At 39.9% G+C, this 23,081-nt stretch overlaps 1 protein-coding gene across 3 annotated transcripts in view; it reads left to right on the top strand.

The window, feature by feature from the left end:
* Positions 1–1,506: 1,506 nt before the first annotated feature.
* Positions 1,507–23,081, top strand: part of tasor2 (transcription activation suppressor family member 2) — a 56,294-nt gene continuing 34,719 nt past the window's right edge. For all 3 annotated transcript variants that reach the window (XM_042111221.1, XM_042111223.1, XM_042111222.1), the window contains exons 1-7: positions 1,507–1,980; positions 5,716–5,864; positions 14,371–14,466; positions 15,122–15,194; positions 17,816–17,907; positions 18,827–18,964; positions 20,847–20,977. In XM_042111221.1, the coding sequence (XP_041967155.1) occupies positions 1,953–1,980; positions 5,716–5,864; positions 14,371–14,466; positions 15,122–15,194; positions 17,816–17,907; positions 18,827–18,964; positions 20,847–20,977 (707 nt within the window). In that variant the 5' untranslated portion in view covers positions 1,507–1,952. The remainder of the gene's footprint in view (positions 1,981–5,715; positions 5,865–14,370; positions 14,467–15,121; positions 15,195–17,815; positions 17,908–18,826; positions 18,965–20,846; positions 20,978–23,081) is intronic.

The raw sequence follows: 23,081 nt of genomic DNA on the forward strand, positions 1-23,081 counted from the left end.
GTTTGGAGAGAGAACGACCACTCGAGACGATTGAAAGGGAGGACGAATGAAACAATGCAACTAGTGCAACAATGATTCAGAGTGTTCGAGTGCAACAATGATTAGACATAGGACTATATCATGTGGACAAAACATAGAACATATTAACCTACGTTGCTCAGCCAAATAGGCTACTTTGCTGTTACAGTAGGTCCTATCACGGAGTTACAGGCGATAAATGCGATGGTCAAAAGTAGCCTAAACGTCATTAGCGGTTTATTTATTTATTGTAGGCCCATTATTAAAAGTGTTGTTTTTCATCTAAAGGTTCAACTGCATACTAGGCGCTCTCCCCAATCCTAGACTTTCACGTTGCTTGTTTGTAATGGATGCAAAACAGCCTATTGCTGAATGTCTATGGAGGGACGAATGAAGCTGTCCTCCCGACCACCCCATGTAGGCTAGTAGCCTACATGCACACATATGCACACATAGCCTAGTGCATAAATAAAGTGCATGCACACATATTCTCTCCCGGGATCAAAATAGTATATATGCTTAGGCTATACCTGTGTTTCTAGCCTCCTATAGGCTACGTATTGCAGGTGAGACATGGAAAAGCAGTTTTAGAAAAATGAGTTTTGCCATGTTATCCTATGGAGAGTGACGGCCTGTGGGTCATGAAGGGCAGTTATTTGGATGTGCAGTGGCCTTACCCACGTAAAACAGAGTGAAATAACATTTTGTATAGAAACATTATATCATTGGATACATATATTTTTCTAGCTATTTAGCCTAAACGACATAGTGCATGGTATTTCCATAACCGCGAGACAGCACTTCACGATGACGGCAATGAGTAGTTAACAGACAAGACGCAATCTATCTGAATATCTGCAATCTAGCTGAAATAACACCTATTTGAAGCCCATTTTTCATGTAACATATTGTGTAGTAGTGTAGGCTACATAGCTTAAACTGTGTAGGCTATGTTTAAACAGTAGGGCCTATTGCGAGTTTAATGTCAGCATGTCACGTCGAGATTAAAGTCGACATTACATTTCAACTTTATTCTCGAAATGTCGAGTTTAATGTCGACTTTAAAGTCAACATGTCGAGTTTAATCTCGCTATGGCATTTTTTCTTCATGTGTGGCCCTAATACTCCGTCGTACTCCGCCGTACGTAGCTTACAGCCTACCTTACTTGAAAAAGCAGCCCCGAAGAATCCAAATGTTTTCATTTGGTGTCAGAGCTGTTATCAGGCAGTGCTCATTGTGTGCCCAAGTCATGTAGCCGATTAAAGATTGACAATTTAAAAAGATAATAAAAACATTTTTAGGCAATTTCAGCAGGCTCTGGAAAATATTTGTAAATTTGTAAAGAAAGCGAAGAATGTTTTCGTAGCTGCGCTTTCATCAACAACAGTGTGTTCTCTGCACAACCGGTTATGTTGAAACGTTTTGTCGGGTTGATAGATAGCCTATGGGCTGAACTCAGCCTTGATTCCACTGACTGCTGTTGGCACGCCTATCTGACAGAACGCAGCAACGCAACAACCACAAGCGACTTACATTGAGGAAGTTACAAAATGGCAGTTAAGCACTTCCTAACTTTCTGTTTCTTACCCTGCAAGTTAGGCAAGTTCGTAGCGAAACATAGGCTAATCGAATGTCCTTAACGAGGAAAATATAGTCAATGTAGAAATATTATGACAATATTAGCAAAAACTCAAGTGTTCCATAAAAATGTTTATGACTTCTCGCTTCCTGGTTGCAACATATTTTTCCAAGAAGAACCCTGCAAGTGAAGTGAGACAAACGGAATACGCTTTCAACGATTCACTAAAAGCTACTGATCCACAACATTTGGATTACTATTTACTGTAGTCTAGTCTAGTTGCTGACAGCTTCTTCAGATGTTTTTCAACAGGATAAAACGGACTGACCAGAAACTCAGCTAAACAGACTAATCATGGAAAATGATATCGGATCGAGAGAAGGTGACTATGATCTTCTCCATTTTTAGATGTCTCTTACGAAATGGCAGATTTCTATTCTTTTTATTATTGCGTTTATCACATGATTGGCTCAGTTCGAAGCATAAGCCAGAACGTGTGAGATGTAGTGTGCTACTTGGCTGCTCGCACTAGCACAACTCGCACATGGGTTTTTGACAAAACTAAACATCAAGTTGACAGGCCAATGACTCCAGTAACGCTACAGTTAACGTGCACAGGTTGCGTTGGGGGGGGACTCTGCCATAGCTAGGCTAAATGATTTCGTCTTGAAAGTAACGTAGCTTTATTCAGCCATATGTCCGAGTTATAGCTGCACACTTTGGACTACATATCTAATATTAAACCAATAAGAATAACCTAAAATGTTTGAAGACCTAGGGAAAAACCATGTGTAACCTTGTCGCACCTTGGGGTGCAATTGATCTACCTAAGTGTTATAAATATGCAATAAAGACACGTAAATCAGCATTATGTCAAAAAAATGTAGAACAGAATATGTAACAGTAGCCTAGCCTAGTTCACGATTTTTTTAAATGTAGGCCTTACCTCTCATGGAAGCGTAGGCTATGCCTTATCCTTTGTTGAGGCCTTCCTTTCCTGCCTTCATGCTTATCTTGATATTAAAAAGGCAAGGGATGGCAGCCAGAACAGTTTTTTGGTATTTTAATTGGCCTGTTTTTAAAATTATGAAAGCTGATTAATGATATGATTGCATTTTAGGCCTATGTGTATGTGTGTGTGTGTGGGGGGGGGGATTGCACTGCTTTGGTTATTATTGTTCAGTGACACATTTTTCACTGATTCACCTAGCTTGTTACATTACATTAGGCAAAGGGACAGAGGCCTACTTTTTTAATACTGTAGGTTGCTCAAATGGGCAACCTAAGACTATTGTTTCACTTTAAGAGCACACTTATGGGCCCAGGAAAAAACTAATGTTGGGAACACATGAACTCATATTTCGAAGATTCCATTGTATTTTATGTTTTCACCGAATCCATAGATAATCCAATTAAGGTTTAGGGCGACTTTCTTATTGGCTGTTTGATTTGATTGATTTATAGTTGATGTATTCAACATATTCTTTCTCTGTTACAGTACCCCAAGGTACAGTTCTTGGTCCTACATGAACTAACCTACCTCTACTTAGGCCCAGTCAACCATGTAGTTTTCTTTATTGTTACCTGATGATTTAGACAGCAACTACATTTGGGCAACTACATTGGGTTTACATTTCTGCATGTCCCACAGATTATTCCATCTCAGTTGAAGGAACAGTTTCTCCTTCTTAAACTCTAAGCATTTAAGGTTAATCCTTAGCAGACTGTATGGAATGTTACATTTCTCCAGATACCCTTGTGGCACAAAAAGTCATAGGGTCATTCCACGTCAATTCAACCAGGGCCCACGCACTTAGGTCTCAAAAAATTCTGAAAAAATGACCAGGTGTACCTATGTTACTCAGGAGACACACTGTAAAATTACTCTTATGTAAGATCAATACTTTCCAAGATACAGCCAGTTTCACAGGGGGAGGGGCAAAATCGTCACGTTTGGTCTGGATAATCCTGCATGGTCATAGCTGTCCCTCAAAGTTGATACAAATTTTATTGGAGTTTTTGGCTGGGCTCTGTTTAAGCCTTCAGAAGACATATTTGTACTCAACATAGGCTCTTGATTTATTTTCCTTACTGAGATAAGTAGAAACACTCATACAAAAAACAATGAACAGAAATTAAATTCCTTCAGGGTCTGAACAGCAGACCTTAGAAGTCTAAAAAATCATTTTGGTTCTCATTTTCAGAGCACCTAAACACCTTGTGGGAATATACAAAGATTTTTTAAAATATTTTTTTCTTTATTCTCCATGATCTTTTCTTTCACCAATTTGACTTGTCTTATGCAAATCTTTCTTTTTCACTTTCCACCCCGAACATGGGCAAAATGCACCATTGACATCAATATGTTTTGACCAGGTGTAACATAGGTACACCTGGTAATTTTTTCAGAATTTTTTGAGACCTAAGTGTGTGGGACGTGGAATGACCCCATATTGTGTGGTTATGTGGTAGAGATTAAATATACCCACCATTGTAATCAGGAGAAATACTGTAGCCCTTTAAATAGTATACAATATAATTAATATGTTTGAGGGGAACTTCAAGAATATCTTCAAAATTCAACCCCAAAACCCACGAAAATATCAGTTTGTTGTAGATAGAGAAAATGACGGTGTATGACAGATGCATACTGTAATTTTATCCTCTTTCGTTCTCAATAAAAAAATGAATACATTGGTCACCTTTTGTTCAAAAGTTAGGTTAAACACTGCAGTAAAAAGTAGAATCAGATATAATGGTCAAGTAACATAAATAACATGTGTTAACCCTCTAAGCATGATGCATAGCTTAATATGGGATGTCTTACTAGAGGCTAAAATGAATTGTGGGGAGGAAAGAGAAATGGTGCCTGCCTGTCCGTGTGCTTCATTCTACTATTAAAACAAGAGTAAAGAGACATTGACACATGTGTTAGGTTTACGGATTTTTTAAGATTTTTTTTTATTTTTTATTTATAAATGTCTCAAACAATTTCAGTAATAACCAGGAACAAAAAATAACATAAACATAAACATCACATGGTGCCCTCAAAAATCCTTGATTTTTGCTCTGTTTCAAACCTCTCCGGTGAAATTTCACCAAATTAAGATTCAAATATCATCCTAGCAACATTCTGGACACTGTCCCTAGCAAAATCCTCGATGCTAACGCCACATACATACCAGATCTGTGGTGTGTGCATTCTGTCTGTGTGTGCATTCTGTCATGTCTGTGTGTGTGCCGGTTCTTCTCAGCCTAGCAGATGATGGGGTGTAAATGCTATTGGGATTGATGTGTCTGTATGTAGCCTACTGTGTAAAAAGAATAGGCCAAGTGTCTAGAAGGACAGAGAAGTGTCATGCTTTCTGCCTGACATGGGACCTGACTGGGAATGGTAAACCAAACTCAAAATAAAGAAATTGACAAATAAGAAAATTAGAAATGTAAAATGCAAACAAACTATTATCACTATAATTCCTGTCATTGTTGTATTAATATATGCACAGTTGGGCACTCACACAACATGGTTACCCAGTTGAGGATGATTGGAGATTACTCTCCACCTCTAGCACATCTTCCTCATCTTCCTCTTCATCCAGAAGCGACATATCTTCCATGTTCATGCCATCGTAGTCCTTGAGCTCATGTTTGCTAATGACCCTGAGCTCATCAGCAGTCGGCTGTGTTGTCCCTTTAAGTAACTCCATAAGTTGGGCCTATGGGTCTTCTCTCCCTTCATCTAAAATAATGAGAGGACAAAAACACAAGCCTGATAGTGAATAGGTTGTTTGGTTTTATTATACATCACATCCACTTAAGCACCACCAACCATGACCCTTTTCACAATAAGTATTGTCACTGGAGGATTCACAGATTGCTTGGAGAAGTAACATTACTCACTGCTAACTGTGTGTTATTCCCTTGGCTAAACCATGCATAGCATACCAACTTGCAAGCCAACGTTGATTCATGAACACGAGGAAGGAGATATGACAGAAAACATCTAGACAGCATATGCACAAGTGCTTCATCAAGGCACCCAAAACACTAACCTTGTTGCCTGTGCTCCAAACCAACAGTAACATTTGTAATGCCATCCATTCATTTCTCTCACCAGGTCTTTTGGAACCAGTGCTTCCAGGTTCAGCGATATTTGATGACAGTATTCTACCACCCCTGCATAACTCTTATCTGTATGAGGAGTCTAGAAACTCATTCATTTACAGTTCTGCACATCTGATAAATAATGACATCTTGCAGAAAAGAGTAAGTACTTTCCATTCCATATCCATTACGAGAAAGTGACATGATCTAGGTTGGTTGATTAAGTGTGATGAATGAAGTTGCTTTTATTGCTGGTTCAAAGATGAAAAGGACTTCCCCAAGTATCAGATGATTACAAGTAGAGCTGTCCCAAACGATTTTTCGATTAGTCGACTAATCTAACGATTATTTTTTTCGATTAATTTAATGATTAATTTGTCCATTAGCGATTATTTTTCAATTCCCAAATATCAGAAAGTTTCTCATTAACATTTCATTCGTTTTTTTGCAATAACCTTTTTGTCATGTGTGAGGTGATGAGGGCTAGTTATTTTAGGGTGCAGCATCAGCATGGCGTATCAGACAGAATAGCCAGACATGAGATATGTACGATACCAGGGTTGTATGTTAACATTTTTGCACAAAGGTGAATAGATTTAGCCTAGAAATCTAGACGCATCCTAGCGGCCCTACCCTAATTACATTTGCTGCCAGGGCTAGTCTAGCAACTCTCCGTTTGCTTGTGAGCTCGAAAAATTAAACTTCTATCAGGCCAATCAAATCGTGTATAGAGTCGTTAGGCGGGCTTAACATAATGGTTGATGGCAGAGTTGCAACTGTTTGGCTTGAATTCCCTGCTACTTGAAAACAAATAAGATAATGTTGCTGTTGGCGAACACTGTGACACGAGTGAAGCTTTTATTAAGTTGGCAAAAGTTTGAACTAGCCATCTAATAGCGCTGTCCTATTGCGTGCAGAGGGAATTTGAAAGACAACCAACCGATTATCCCGCCCCTCGGACTGAGCACTGCGAACGGTGAGTGCCCAGACCCTACATTTTAATGTGGGTCTGGCTCATCAGACTAGAATAGATTGGTAGCACCAGCCACAAAATCTGCAGCATCGTTATAAAACCTTTAAAATCTCTAAAATCACAAGTAGGGCAGTTCATCACAGTTCATCAATTGCCTTATAAAAAGTCATGCACACCTGTAGGCTACATTGTATTTGGGAAAGGCAGTATCAGCATGATTTATATTATTATAATCAAAGGAAAAGAGGTCATGCCATGGGTTTTTGTGAATGTTTCTTACCACATATGCAAGATTTTATTCATGTTCAGGCTAGTTCATATAGTCTTTTGATTAGATTAGAGTATATTCAATTTTACTGTCATTGTACACTACCAGTAGCCTAAAACGAAATGCAGCTGTTGTCTACATCTAACCAGTGGTGCAAATGAGTAGGTTTATGTCCAAAAGGGCATCCATGAAATGTGTCACTAGACTGTTCCATAAACACACAAGTTGAAGGTCTGTGGCTAAAGTCCCTAATGAAAAAGTTTTTTTTTTTCTTTTTCGGAACATTTAGCGTTCTTGGTTAGGCTAATTAAGCACTAGACCCAGTCAGCCAGACTAGTGTTATGTTGCGCATGAATCATGAAATGGGTTCAAATTTGACAGATAGAAGCGAACATTGTCAGCGGACTTTTTTCTTTGACGTTTTAACTGAATGGTGGTGTCTGGGTTTTCAGTTTGTTTTAAACTAAAAAAGCAAAGGGACAAGGCGATTGTCAAAGACGTTTACAGAGATCTGAAGAATGCACCTCGGTAAGATACTTTCGCTTTAGGCAAAACACTTGATGGGCTCGGGAGAATAATTCGCAAGCTGTTGTAGGATTGTTTGGATAGCCTATGTACACACACGTGAGCATGCTTTTTTTTTATCGCGTAGACTATTACGAACAAGTTGGAATCAAAGCACATCGATTCTCCTCTCACGTAGGCTACCCTACGCACTTCAAACAAACAAACAAACAAGCGTCTTATTCTCACACATGTATAGCCATAGGAAAAACTGTATCACACTAGTGTTCCGTTGGTAGCCTAATGATTAACCTATGATTAGGCCCAATTCACACCAAAAATTTGCGATGAGATGAGCTGCAACATTCTATAAACCAACAACTTGCTGCAACATTTTAAAACCTTGCAACTGTGACTAGGCATGGTGAATGTTTAGCGACGGCTTGCAACGTTGTGCAACATCTAATTCACAGTGCTGCAACTCCTTTCTGCAACGGTTTTGTCTCATTGCGAATCTTTGTTGTGAATTGGGCCTTAATCATCCATTGCACAGAATGTTTTTTGTAGCACGTGCAACAAATATGTTTAGCTACAACTCTGGATACATCTCTCAAAGTAGACTAGGCAGGATTTTGGAAAATGTGCTTATTTAAAGTCCCGAAGGCAAATCATGTTAATTTTTGGCATACAACATTTTTAGGGGTTTTGAAGGGTGCTGAATTCAAATCTTCTGTATGCCAGGCTTAAAAATGTCCCATAATGCCTCAAAATGGAGAAATCCAATATGGCCGCCGCCACCAGGTCAAAATCTAATTAATCACTTATCTTTTGGACTATACAAGGTAAAAACCTGAATGTAATATGCTTTTATAGGTTTTCACATATAGGGAATTCAATGTCATGCTCAGATTTAAGATCAAGACAAGAGAAAATGCTTGGCAATATTTTTTAGTGAACTCATTTGTTTTCCACAAATTACCCACGGCTTTGCTGCAAATCTACCACAAATATTTCATTTTTGTAAGGGTATTGTTTAATTATTATTAAATATATCTGTAAATATATAAATTAGATGCTAAAATGTTTCTATTCAGTGAGTCTTGGAGGTGGGGTATTCCCAAATGGTTAGTCCCACTCACTGAAGAAGGTATAGCCCATTCCCTCTGATAGTCCTTTCATCAAGGAGCCTGATTTTACTCAGAGCAACAGTGTCGATGTTATAGAGAATTCAGCTCAGCTGCAACCAGTGCTGTACACCGCCAGTTCCTTGCTTTTCTGTTGTGGTGTGCTCCCTTAGCCTTTCCTCAATAGGCCTACCCACAAGTCAGTTTACCCATAGTACCCATCAAGACGTGTCCACACGCATCTCTGGAGCTCACTGCTGTTCCTGCAGTTTTGCCTGGTCTGGACTGCAAAGTACCCAGTGGCCCTGAGGTGGCACTGCAGGCGTCTTGATGGTGGAGAGGCTATGTTTTGGCAGGAGAGATCTGCTCACTCGATCAATGAGGGGGTAGCCAGCGATGGTAGCTGTAAGCAGAGAGTTGCAAGCAGAAAGCAGCAAGGCCGCTAAAAGGATTGAAACAGTACCTCATTTTTGAAAATTGGGCACACGGATCAAAAGTTGTGCATTAACGCAACATCCAATAAGCCAAAACACATAAATAAAGCGGTTGCTATGCTGGTTGCTAGGGTAATCATGCTGGTTGCTAGGGTCACATTATACCGGTGGTTGCTAGGTTGTTGCTAGGGTAACTAGGAAAACTGAGCCGAATTTCCTATCAGATATCCTGTCATACCTGCGCTGCACTCCAGCTCCACCGCCTTGGCGAGAAAGGGCTGTCTTGTGAGGCTGAGGGCTGTCGGCATACGTCCTGATCGAGGTGGATATGGAGGTCCTCGCCTGTGTGTCTCTCAACGATCCCTGGACCCTGTCGCTGCCTGTCTGGTTCCAGTGGCAGGCTCCGATGTGTTCTTCCAGCCCCGCGGTCCCTGCTCTCCCTGTCTCCGCTGGCGCGGAGCAAATCTGGAGTTTCTGCGGCCTCTCTGTCGGGCCTCCTCGCCAGCTGTTCGCCCTGACCCACCAGTTCCTGCTAGGTTTGGCCTGGTCAACGCCAGATCGCTTAGGAATAAATCATTTATCCTGAAGGAATACTTCATTTCCCGGGAATTGGACTTCCTCTTTATATCCGAGACTTGGCTGAGTGCTGGTGAGTCCAGTGTCTTCACAGAACTTTTACCTGACGATTGCTCCTATTTTAATTCTGACTTTAAATGCAAACAGTTATCGCTACCATCGACCACTAGCTTTGAACTAAGTCTGTTTGAGCTGGGTCTTTCTCACACGGTGTTGTGTGCGGTGGTTTATCAACCTCCCAAATATAACAGAGACTTTCTATCTGACTTTTCTATGTTCTTAGCGGATATTATGCCTAAATATGACCGAGTCCTTATTGTGGGAGATTGTAATATTCATGTGTGTTGCCCTGAGAACCCATTGGCACGAGAATTTTTAAACATTATCGACTCGTTTAATCTTGTACAGTGTGTATTTGGGCCTACACATGAACGTGGTCACATACTTGATCTTGTGTTATCTTACGGTCTGTCTGTTGACAATCTGGAGATCTGTGATGCATTTTTCTCTGACCATATGCCTGTACTGTTTGAAGCTACTGTTTGCTGTCAAGCAGCCAAACCTTGCGCTGCTGCTGCTCGTAGATGTCGGGTTATTAACCCTTCCACTGCTGCTCGCTTCACCACTGCCTTCAGTCAAAACTGTGTATTGCCTGCATCTGGGTATGATACTGAGGCTCTGAACTCATGGTTTCTCGACACCTGTCAAACTGCCATAGACTCCATTAAAGCTCCATTAATGCGGCTCCATTAAAGACTAGACGGCATAAAACCAAGTCGGAGGCGGAGCCCTGGCTGAATGAAACAACCCGTGCTGCCAGACAGAATTGCCGAAGAGTTGAGAGAAAATGGAAAAAGGACAAATTACAAGTGTCATTTCAAATGCTGAGGGATTGCTGGCGTCATTACCAATCCGTTGTGAAAGAGGCTAAAAGAAAATATTTCTCTGATATTGTCCTGTCAAACTCTCACAAACCTCGTGTTTTGTTTAAAGTTATTAACTCTGTTTTAAATGCACCACAGACTGTTGGAATTGAGACCTCCCCAGCTGTGTGTGAAAACTTTCTTCACTTTTTTAATGATAAAGTCACATCTGCCAGAGCACTTATTTCACCACCTGCTATTGACCCTTCACTGTCTGTCCCCTTCTCTGCTGTTTTTGACTCATTTCAGCCTGTGACCCTGCCCTTTGTGCTGGATATTGTTAGTCATTTGAAGCCCTCGGGCTCGCCAGTTGATAATGTCCCTCCCCGACTTCTTAAGGAGGTTTTTCAGACTGTTGGACCATCATTTACTGCAGTTATTAATAGCAGTCTGACCTCTGGAGTGGTTCCAGGTAATTTTAAACATGCCGTTGTGCAACCGTTGTTAAAAAAACCTGGGCTGGATTCTACTGTTTTGGCAAACTTCAGGCCGATATCCAAATTGCCATTTCTGTCTAAAATCTTAGAAAAGATTGTGTATTCCCAGCTCATGGACTTTTTAAATGAGCAAAATATTATTGAGATCTTCCAATCTGGCTTTAAAACATTGCACAGCACAGAATCAGCGCTTTTAAGAGTTTTTAATGACATCTTTTTAGCTACTGACTCTGGTCACTGCGTTGTCCTTGTACTGCTTGATCTGACTGCTGCTTTTGATACAGTGGACCATGAAATCCTGATTGCCCGTTTGGAGCAGTGGGTGGGCATCAGAGGCACAGCTCTGGAATGGTTCAGGTCCTACCTGTCACATCGAACCTTCTGTGTTAGTGTTGGTGACTCTGTGTCCTCCACTGTCCCCCTCTCATATGGGGTATCACAAGGCTCTGTGCTTGGCCCTTTTTTTTTTTCTCTCTACTCCCCCTTGGTTCAACTCTCAGGAAACACAGCATTTCTTTTCATTGCTATGCGGATGACACACAGATTTATGTCCCTCTTAAAAAGTCAGATGCTTACAGTATTAAGCCATTGCTAGAGTGCCTACATGACATTAAAGCCTGGATGTCTCTTAACTTTTTAAATTTTAATGAAAAAAAGACTGAAGTCATGGTCTTTGGTGGCACTTCTGTGACCCCCCTGGTTGATCTGGGTTTGTTAGCACAGTACCACAAGCCAATCATAACAAATTTGGGGGTAAAAGTGGACTCTGACCTTAAATTTGACAGCCAGATTAACTCTGTGGTAAAATCAAGCTTTTTCCAGTTGAGGCAGCTGGCAAAAATTAAACCAGTCCTTCAAAAACAGCACTTTGAAACAGTAATCCACGCCTTTGTGACCACCCGGCTGGATTACTGCAATGCACTTTATATGGGTGTTAGCGGGTCCTCCGTTGCTCGTCTGCAACTGGTACAAAATGCTGCTGCCTGTCTTTTAACTAGCACACGAAAGTATGAGCACATTTCACCTATTTTAGCTTCGCTCCACTGGTTGCCTGTCCATTTTAGAATTCATTTTTAAAACTCTTTTATTTGCTTTTAAAGCCTTGCATGGCCTTGCCCCACCTTACCTTTCTGAGCTGCTCCACCCATACACTCCTAGCCGCTCTCTCAGGTCAGATGACCAGCTGCTCCTGACAGAGCCCAGAGCCAGGCTAAAATCTAGAGGGGAACGAGCTTTTGCCGTTGCAGCTCCAAAACTATGGAACAATCTGCCCCTTCACATAAGACAGGCCCCTTCACTGTCTCTTTTTTAAGTCCCATCTTAAAACTCACCTGTTTTCTCTGGCTTTTAACCCCAGGTAGTGTGTTGATGGTATGTAGATGTGTTATGTGGGCAGTATATTTTATTTATTTGATTTGATTTTATTTGAGTGGTTTATTTGAGTTTTTATCTCTTTTTACTTTTATTTCAGTTATTTTTTACATTTATTTTAGTTAGTTTTTATCTCTTTTAATTTTAATACTTTATCCTATTATTGTGCTTCTGTGGTGTCATGTGTGTTTCTTATCTTGCTGTACAGCACTTTGGGAACCTTGTGTTTGTTTAAACTGTGCTATATAAATAAGGTGGATTGGATTGGATTGGATAACGGTGGCCAGCAAGGGACATGCGAAATACAGTTCAGTCTTTGGCGTTTGCATGCATAGAAAAAAAAACATTAGCTTGGATTCATCTGCAGAATTTCCCCTACATTCAGCAATGTAAGTTACGAACCCATTTTCTACAAGTCACATGTCTTCCTAACATTCCGACATTAAAATTGTATTTGCACAGTCCAGGTTATAGGAGGGCGAAGTCCCGATTACCACTCAGCTTCTCTCTGGGGCAAAAATATTAGAGCTAAAATTTCCTAGTCGTAACAATAATAATTAATTAGGACTATTTTCTGCTAAAAAATTCATATTTTACGGTCAATGTAGGCTAAACTGCGAGACGTGTAAAAAAAGACAATTACACATTCACATGTCACAATCAGGAATTATTTAAACAAGGCGGTAGTTTCACATAGACTAATAAGTCTTTTATTTGTTGCACTCTCTGGCTACTTTAAAGTAGCCTACATATACATCAACTCTAGGCTCAATTTAATTTCCAGGGAAAGGTGATATCGTCCATCGGCACAACCCTAGCTCAAACGCTCTAGGAGCAGTAGCGGACCCTAAAATTCATTCAACCTGTATTTATTCTCGGAGGGTCATTGAGGGAAGCCCTCATTTTCAATGAAGCCGAGATTACAGAAACAATGAAGTAACAAGATGTAAAAAGAGAGAGAATAAAAGTATAGGTATAGGCCTATAAATAAAATAAAATAAAACAAAGTAAAATAAATAAATAATAAGATAACATACATTACATTATAGAGGAGGAAGGGGAAAAATACATAAAATCTTAATAAAATAATAATAATTATAAAGACATTTACTTAAAGCAGGTACAAATTGACATAGGAAGGTTTGTAATTACAGATCTGAATTGATTATAGGAAAGTATAGAGTTCATTTTTATATTACACTGAAGATTATTCCAGGAAGTAGGGTCTGATCTGGTCTGATAGGGACCAGAATTCTACACAAGCATGTCTGAAATATAACCTGGTAATTTCCCAACAATACCTTTGTAAATAAACAGATGCCAATGATTTTGTCTCCTCTCTGTCAAAGATGACCAACCCACCTTACCATAACGGACACAATGATGAGTGCTATAGCCATCACCAGTAATGAATCTCAGGGCAGAATGGTAGACTGAGTCCAGGGCTTTAAGTGAACAAGCAGTAGCATTTTTATATATCACATCACCATAGTCTAAAACTGACATGAAAACTGCTTCAAGAACTTGTTTCCTACTTTCCATAGGGAGGCTGGCTTTGTTTCTGTAGAAGAAACCTATTTTTTCTCAGTGTTTTTGCTAGGATGGCCATATGGTAGTTAAATGTGAGTGAAAATAAGTGAATGGAATAATAATAATAATATGTACACTTAAGAAGAACAATAATGGCACTAGCATTTCTACAATACTGCACTAGATGCACTACACACACACACATACACAAATACAGGCTCACACTCTCTGTCTCTCTGTTTCTCTCTCTCTCTCTCTCTCTCTCTCTCTCTCACGTACACACACATATACACACACACACACACACACCACATGTGAGTGCATTATTGAACGATAACATGTCATGGGTGTTGGAACCGTAGGTCCTGGGGGCCCGTCATCGCCGCTTGCAGCTATATTTTAGAAATTGTTTTCTGCAAAAATGATTAATAAGCCATTTTCTTTGCAACATTACATCAAGGATTGCAACATGTTGTCTAGTAGTAGTCTATGTCTGTCTGGAAATAAACGAGTGACATGTTTCTGCAGTATACTACCTTCCGAGTGGAGAAGAAAGAGAGTGGTTACACCGAGGAGGAACTCGAGGAGTCGTTTGGTTTCTTGTTGTTTGAGGATGAAAGCAAGGTATACACTGTAAAAAAACTGCTTATTTAATCAAATTTAACCAATCTGATATCAAGATCAAAAAATCGTTGGTATTGTTTTCAGTAAAAAGAGACTTACCTAGCACTTTCTCGTAAAATCATTTGACTTAATCTAAAAAGAGTTCATCCTGAAAACAAGCAAATGTAGGTTAAACTTTACTTGACAGTATCGACATAAGAGTGACATGACACTGTCATGAACGTGTCGTAAACAAGTCATAAACGTTTATGACATAACGCTTCTGTTATTAAGTGACATTCGTTTTTTTGTCATAACAAGTTGGGGTTAAAGTTAGGGTTAGAGGTCATGTGTCATGACCGTGTCATGTCACTCTTATGTTGATACTGTCAAGTAAAGTGTTACCCAAATTTGTTTGGCAGTGCCTTAAGCAAACTTGTCCTAAAAACAAGCAAATTTGTCTTGAATGAAGTCAGTGATCTTTTGAACGCTCTGTAAGTCTTAATTATTTAAGTCTCAATTCAGTCGTAATTCATACTTAAAACAATACCAAATAGATTTTGTATCTTAATATAAGATTAATAATACTTGGTTAGATTTAATTTTTTGCAGTGTGGAAAATTACTTGTAAAATATCATGGTATGTAATTTTAAGATTGTTTTGATGCATTTTCAGGCAAACACACTTGGGGATAGTGGTTTACTCACTGGACACAGTTCATGCTCTACGCTTGGAGATCCTTCAAAGGGTAAAGGGATAACCCACTGTATACATTTACCATGTCATTGACGGTTTCAATTTGAATAGGCATGTGTGTCTGATTTTTGAACGGATATTACCACAGTAGGTCCAATTTAAGCTCATGTGTTTTCTCTCCAAGGATGTACAAAGAAGAAACACACACTCTCACACACACACACACACACACACAAGCAAAATAGAGAACAGTGGAATAAGGGCACATGTATAGATCATGCGCATTAGTTTAGTGAAGAATATCGATGTACTGTATTTACTGTTTACTGATGTACTGTAATTACAATCAACACCAAACTACTGCTCTAAAGTAATATGTTTGTGTTCAGTAGAGAGATTAGGTCAAAACAGATGTTTGTTCTTCATCTGAATTGTTGTCAGCCTACATTAAGCGAGAACACAGAGTATCTTGAATTTCTCCTTAAGGCAGGTGTTGCCAAGATGTTTTGCTTTGCAGGTTAAACAGTGATATAATGGTCAAAGTCCACAGAGATTTTGCTGGTTTACATATTGCTGTTAACTATTAGTGGGATTCTGTTTGTTTAAGTGGAGTGGATCAGACAAGACCCCAATCTGTTATTGTCAGATTAGAATGGTAGACTGTGTCTGCATCATCAAAGATTTACAAGATGTTTTACAGTTTCACATTTTCTAATATACACTGTTACTGAACAGTCCCATGGCCCTGAGTTTGGCAGCGATGTCATAGAGCATGCATAGTATTATACGAGAGAATTGCCAGAGAATTGCCAGGGGAAGGCGTGATCAGATGCAATAATTGGGTTGAGCCAGGTTGGATTCAGTTAATGAAAGGTTTAATTAAAGCTGACAATCAATGTAAATGTCTGTGTTGATAGAATAGTGTTGAAAATAAAACTACCCTTGCACTGCATTGCAATAGTTATACCCTGAAGTTGGTAGTAGGCATATAAGCAACAGCAGCGGCGGACTGATATTACCTAGGCTACTACTAGGTATCCCGATTGGAGTGAGCTTCTCTATTTACTTTTCGGCGCAGTACTACTAATCGGAGCAAGTATAATTCCGCCGCTGCTAAGAAACTAGTCCCTCAAAATGTAATACGATCATTGAAATGCAAAGATAGAATAATGTTAGAAATAAAACTATCAACACAGACATTTACATCGATAGTCTGGCGTTATAATTTATTTGCCTCGGGTGTACTGTGGAGTGGTTAAGGGTAAAACGTTTTTAGTGGCAGGCTAACACATACTGAAGATGCTAGCCTAGCACCTGCGAACTCTGCAATTAGAAGGACTGGATGAAACGTGTTGAAAACGGTCTCCACTGATAAATATCACACTTGCTAACTTGGAAATGAGGTTCTATGTCCAAAATCCTGAACCACCCCTTTAAATTCACGAAAACAGTGTTGTAGCTTTTCAGACCCGTTTTAAAAACTGTATAACATCTAACCAGGCTGTTAATTTAGGTAGTAGGCTAAAACGATTTTGACCAAAACATATGCAATATTACATAATCAATTATGTGTTGCACTGAATCATGTCAAGCCGGACTTTTACATCTCTGGTTGGCGCTACGTCATAACAAATCACCACCAAAAGCTGCACTCGAACTCTGCACATTACCAATTTTCATAGGACGGCTACCAGACGACTTTCTGTGTTTCCATTGCTTAACATGACATGCTTCTCACTCGCCTGGACTGAGGATGTGCAGAACCGAAGCCGACTGGAAATGAGTTCAAAGTGACTTCACTTGTCTCTATCGAAGTCTATGGGGTGACTGTCCATTTCTTTTGATATGTGAAAGTTTTGCCGAGATATGACCTCACTTCCTGTTTGTCGGTTTCACCACTGATTTCGGTTGGCTGTGACAGGGGAATGTCACAGCCAACTGGAATCCTTCCAGTAGCTTTTGTGAGACTTGGTCTGATATGTCAAGTTTTGTGAATATCGGACAAAATTTGTGACCTTTGAAACAAATAGGATTTAAATGTTTACTTTTGTAAGCTTCAGTCTTAAGAAGAATAATGATTAATAAAAACAATGGATTAATCAGATTTGTTTTTAATTTCAATTGTAACACAAAGAAAATGTGATGGTTTTACAAATACAATACCGGTCAAAAGTTTGGGGTCACTTCCATTTCCATTTCACTCCATTATAGACAGAATACCAGCTGAGATCAGTTGCATTGTTTTTTAATCAGGACAGCAGTTTTCAGATTACATTATGTGCTTACAGAATTGCAAAAGGGTTCTTGACTGTTGGCTGATGTTTAATACAATATCTACATTGCCCATTATCAGCAACCATTTATCCAATATTCCAAATGGGACATTCTGTTTACTTATCTGATAGAATTTTAAAAGGCTAACTGAGAAAACATTGGAGATAACCTTTTGTAATCTGAAAACTGTTGTCCTGATAAACAATGCAACTGATCTCAGATGGTGTTCTGTCTATAATGGAATGGAATGGACATTTCTGTGACCCCAAACTTTTGACCAATAGTGAATGTGACTAGGTGCTATATTTTGGTAGTAACTAGGTTAGATGAAGAATCTGATATTTCATGAAATACATATGTGGTAAAAATATTGATATCACAACATTCTTTGTTTGACAGGAGTGTATGTTTCAAAGTACTCAGACTGCCTGGATGTGAAACGATGGTACTGTGGGAAGTCTGGCTATATTGCTATAGTGAGACTTACAAAGGTAAAAAGGTTTTTTTTCTGTTGTGTGTTAAGCTTTACTGTTTTACACATTATGTCAGGGCTTAAAGGTGCCATGTGTAATGTCCGCCAAAAAATCAATTCATACTCCACATTCCATAAAAGATGGGGGCAGCATACCTCCAGAAAGTAAGTTGGTCTTTCCTAGAGTAACAACCGAGACACGTGTATTGCAGTTTGGCTGGTGGTTATGTTGCCCGCATACTGCCTCCCATGGCCGAAACTGGTATTATGACACCTGTCGGGCTGTGGCTAGTAATTTAGCATGATAATTCAGGCTCATTTTTTGGATACTTTAACCTCAATTCTTACACATGGCACCTTTAAAGCACATAAAATGTCTGTGTCTGAAGTTATTGGACATTGGCTTACGCCTGAGTTCAGACACAGTGCCTGAAAACTTTAAACTAGAGGTCTGCGCGGCACCGATTTTTTCAGTCCCGCGCCTGCCCGCTCCCGCAATATTCTGTCCCGCTCCTGCAATAATGTGTCATTGTTAGTCCCGCTCCCGCTTGCATCTGTAACATTAGGTCCCACTCCCGTCCACAAAAGCCCGCAGTAGGCCTATATGTAGGAGTGATATTCAGTTTTACAAAAGGAGCACTTGACACACACAACTGAAAAGACTACCTCTCTCATCCCGCCCGCTCCCGCATAGAGCTTTCAAAACATGCCCCGTGCCGCACTCTTTTGTGTCACGACCCGTGGGTCCCGTGGTACTCTTGCGGGAGTGCAGACCTCTACTTTAAACCCTGCATTATGTTCATTATATAGAATACATTATTCTATGCTGATGTTGGTTTTATAAATAAACTTTTCCACAACTGTTTTGTATGTAGTGATTAGAATGAAATTGTGTGGTGATGTGCATCTTTGTCTAACTATTCCTGTCTTGTCAAAAGGGCAGAGTGAAAGAAATGAGTGACAACTACACTGTGAACTTCACTCCTCCCACAGAAGGGTTTGACTGCCATGAGTCAGATCAACTCAGCACAGTCACAGCCACTACCAGCTCCTTTCTGGCATTTGAGAGAACTCAGGTATTTCAAAGAGCAATTGTAATGCATATACACAGCTCCAAAAAAAATAAAGGAACACTTTGAGAACACATCAGATGTTAATGGGAAAAAACATCATCCTGGATATCTATACTGATATGGATTGGATAATGTTTTATGTGAAAGGATGCCACATTGTTTTTTTGCAAATGAAAATGATCGACCTACAGAAAGCTGAATTCAAAGACCCCCCAAAAATCAAAGTGAAAAAATGATGCGGCAGACTAGTCCATTTTGCCTAAATTTCGTCACAGCAACTCAAAATGGTACTCAGTAGTTCATATGACCCCCACATGCTTGATGACGTTAGAACATGTTCCTAATGAGACGGTGGATGATGTCCTAGGAGATCTGCTCCCAGATGTGGGCACGCCCATCACTGAGCTCCTTGACAGTCTGTGGTGCAACCCCTGGTGTTGGATGGACCAAAACATAATGTTCCGGAGGTGTTCTATTGGATTTAAGTCCGTGGAATGTGGGGGACAGTCAATGGTATCAATTCCTTCATCCTTCAGGAACTGCCTGCACACTCCTGCCACATGTGGCCGACCATTGTTGTGCACCAGGAGGAACCCAGGGCCCACTGCTCCAGTGCAGGGTCAGACAATGGGTCGGAAAATTTCATCCCGATACTAATGAGCAGTGAGAGTGCTGTTGTCTTGCCCTGTACATCCCTCCAAGGATATGCCTCCACAGACCATCACTGACCCAGCACCAAACCGGTCATGCTGAATGATGTTGCAGGCAGCATAACATTCTCCACGACATCTCCAGACCCTTTCATGTCTGTTAAATGTGCTCAGTGAATCTACTCTCATCTCTGAAAAGCACAGGGCGGCAGTGGCAGACCAGCCAATTTTGTATTCTATGGCAAATACCAATTGAGCTTCACAGTGCTGAGCAGTGAGCACAGGACCATCTAGAGGCCATCAGGCCCTTGGAGACACAGTAATCTTTCTGGTAATGGAATGTATTGGTGTGCCATTCTGGAGGAGCTGGACTACCTGTGCAACCTCTGACCAATGACACTGACCCTAGCTAAATACGAAACTAGTCAAAAATCAGTCAAGAAGGATAAAGTTGAAAAAATGATTAGTTGCCACCACCTGTAAAACCATTCCTGTTTTGGGGGTTGTCTCATAGTCGCCCCTCTAGTGCACCTGTAGTTAATTTCGTTGACACCAAAGCAGGTGAAACTGACTCACAACCACCTCTGTTACGTAACTGGCCAGATCAATATCCCACAAGTGTGATTGACTTGATGCTATACTCCTATATTCCAGTGTTCCCTTATTTGTTTTGAGCAGTGTATAATTCATACAACAGTATTTATCTCATACAACATCCCGGTTCATATGGTGATGGTCATTTTAGTCACTCTGGCAGAATGTTAACAGTGCTTATGTGTAGAATTTGAGTTGCCTTGAAACCACCATTACGTCCATGACAGCACTATTTCATTGATGTGTATAGCAGGCATTTGATAGAATGCGTCTTGGCGTACAACGTGGAACTACGGTCCAAAGCATAGACAAAACTAGCTGATTAGCATGTTACGCTTAGTGGATCTGGGCAACATGGAGCATAGGCGTTTTTGACATTACATCAAAATGAGTATTTCTACTCTATTTTTATTCTTTTACTTTTTCTAGGTTATTTTTGAACGTTTTAACTAAAATTTCTACACTTGATGTTGTTTAGTATGGATTAAGGCTAGACAATATGACTAAACAGCTTATGTTGATATGCTGAGGTTGTGATTGAAATGATCACTGAAAAATGTTTTGTTGACCATGAAAGCAATGTTTCTGTTTTTTTACGTAAAATGTGTGTTCCTGAGCAATCTTGTGTTTGCATCTTACAGCACTATATGTATGAGCTGTTGACTGGAGGTAAAGACACAGAGAAGTGTCCTCGACATGTGTGCCCATTTGCAATAGTGGCATTTTCTTATGGCAAAGCACATCCTACTGTTCCTGAATCATCAGAAAAAAGGTACAGTAACTCTATGGCCTTGTAGAGGATATGTGTAGTATTTATGCAAACTCAACCTTGGATGTCACAATACTAGCAGAGGTGTGACCCTAATGCACAACAACAAGATTATTTCAGATTCAGTAGTAAAATTTAGGAGACACACAACAACATTTAAACATTTAAACAGGAAAGGAGAGAACAAACACTAGGGGCTTAAATACACAGGACTTAGGAAGATTGACAAGGCACAGGCAGGAAAGGAACAAGGCAATGATGAGGGGAACAGAAGGAGACTCCGGTGAGTGGGCGGAGACATGGGTACAAAAACAAGGAGCACATGACAAGGATAAAAAAGGAGTGCATGGTACAGGATACAGGAAGAAAAACCAAGGCACAACAGGAAGGGACAGAAATACAAAATATGGCAAAACAAGAGAACAGTGAGAAAACAAAGGGCTTTTCCGAAACTAGTCACTTCACCCTCTCCCTCCGTTTTCACATTCACGCAGAGTATGAAGCCATTGGCTGCCAGCCATTTTCATTGCAGAGAGCCCCATACTGTCAAGCGTTTTACAGCATTTTGACTGATTTTCCAAGACTCACAGAACAGTGAGTTTTATGACTATGTAAACACCTAAACTATCAAAAGAAAGAGTAGACTCTTCTTTTATCAGGAAAAAACCTTTGTTTCTACCTTTTTCCGTTATTTTGTAATCGGTAGTAGAACATAGGTTGGTTTCACCAAAAACATCTGTTTTTGACCTAAAAATGGAGAAAACAAGCTTTTTGTGAAAAGAAACTTTTTTGCTCTAGTGACACCTCCAACAAATGAAAAGTGGTTTCCTTCCATAAAACAGCAAAAACAACATTGAGAAAGGTCTTTTGATAGCAAAATAATATTTTGCAAATATTGCAAATATATAACCAAGTAAATAATTCCCGGTTGATCCAGACGGCAAGCACTCATCTGAAGAATCCGGGACAGGTTCACTGAATTTATTATCTGATTCGGAGCTGTCTGCTTAGCTGAGCTGTGGTGAAACGTGCCGTGTGCTACTTTCTCCATTTGGCCCGGGTTTTTCGTCAGTGGCTTTACACTGTGCCTCTCCTTGGTCTCGGTTGTTGCAAATAATCGCGACACTACTGCGACTGCGACACATACTCTGTTCGAGTGTTAGCTGTCTGCAGTTTACGAATTTATTATTACGTCTCGCCAGCACCATGTTCTCTTTCTTCTAATAGGCTTCAGCCATAGACATCATATAGCTTGATTAGCTGTTTTCTCTACCACTCTGGCTTCCTAGGGCTTCCTAGGGCCACCTAGCAGGTCAGTTAGCTAGTACATTCTCTATTTACAAGCCTGACTTTTAGTGACAAGCTCCGCCAGATCGTTCTCCAGCCCACCACGTTGAAAAACGTAATTGACGTTTATAGACGTCATTGGCAGTCAACGGTTGTATTTAAATTGACATCTATAGACGTCATTGGCAGCCAATGAGTTAAGGACCATCCAAAACCGATTACTGTTAAGTGGTAGTGAGTTATAAACCCTTCAACGCCAAGTGAACACCGATGCCCCCTTGTCGAGGATGCATCAATTAATGTGGCACGTCATGAACGCTTCATACAAATGTGAGTTCTGTGTAAGTACACCTGTAAACAAATCCATGCATAGGCTGTGTCAGAACCTGATTTCACTAGGCGGAATTCGTCCCAAAGAGTGCAGTATTATACCCTGCGCACTAGGGATGTAACAATACGCTCAACTCACGTTTCGAAATGATTAAGGATTTTAAGTTCACAATGCGATATTCTCACGATTTTTTAGTTAAATAAGCTGCGGTCAGTGTTTCCTGCTGAAAATATGTTAGTTGAAAGGTGCCTCTATAATAATATATTATATTATGTAGTCTATATTATTATTATTATTATTATTATTATTATTATTATTATTATTATTATTATCATCATTATTACCATTATTATTATTATATTGTTTTATTCCACTGCTTGGTTAAATTTCCCATTGTCCTGCGTTCTTTAGAACGTGTATTAACCATATGTTGTTTGCCCACCAATGAAGTAGATCCAATTTTTTGCCCGTATCACACTAGTATATTAA

The sequence above is a fragment of the Alosa sapidissima genome, chromosome 11 (assembly GCF_018492685.1).
Source record: "Alosa sapidissima isolate fAloSap1 chromosome 11, fAloSap1.pri, whole genome shotgun sequence".
Classification (NCBI taxonomy): Eukaryota; Metazoa; Chordata; class Actinopteri; order Clupeiformes; family Clupeidae; genus Alosa; species Alosa sapidissima.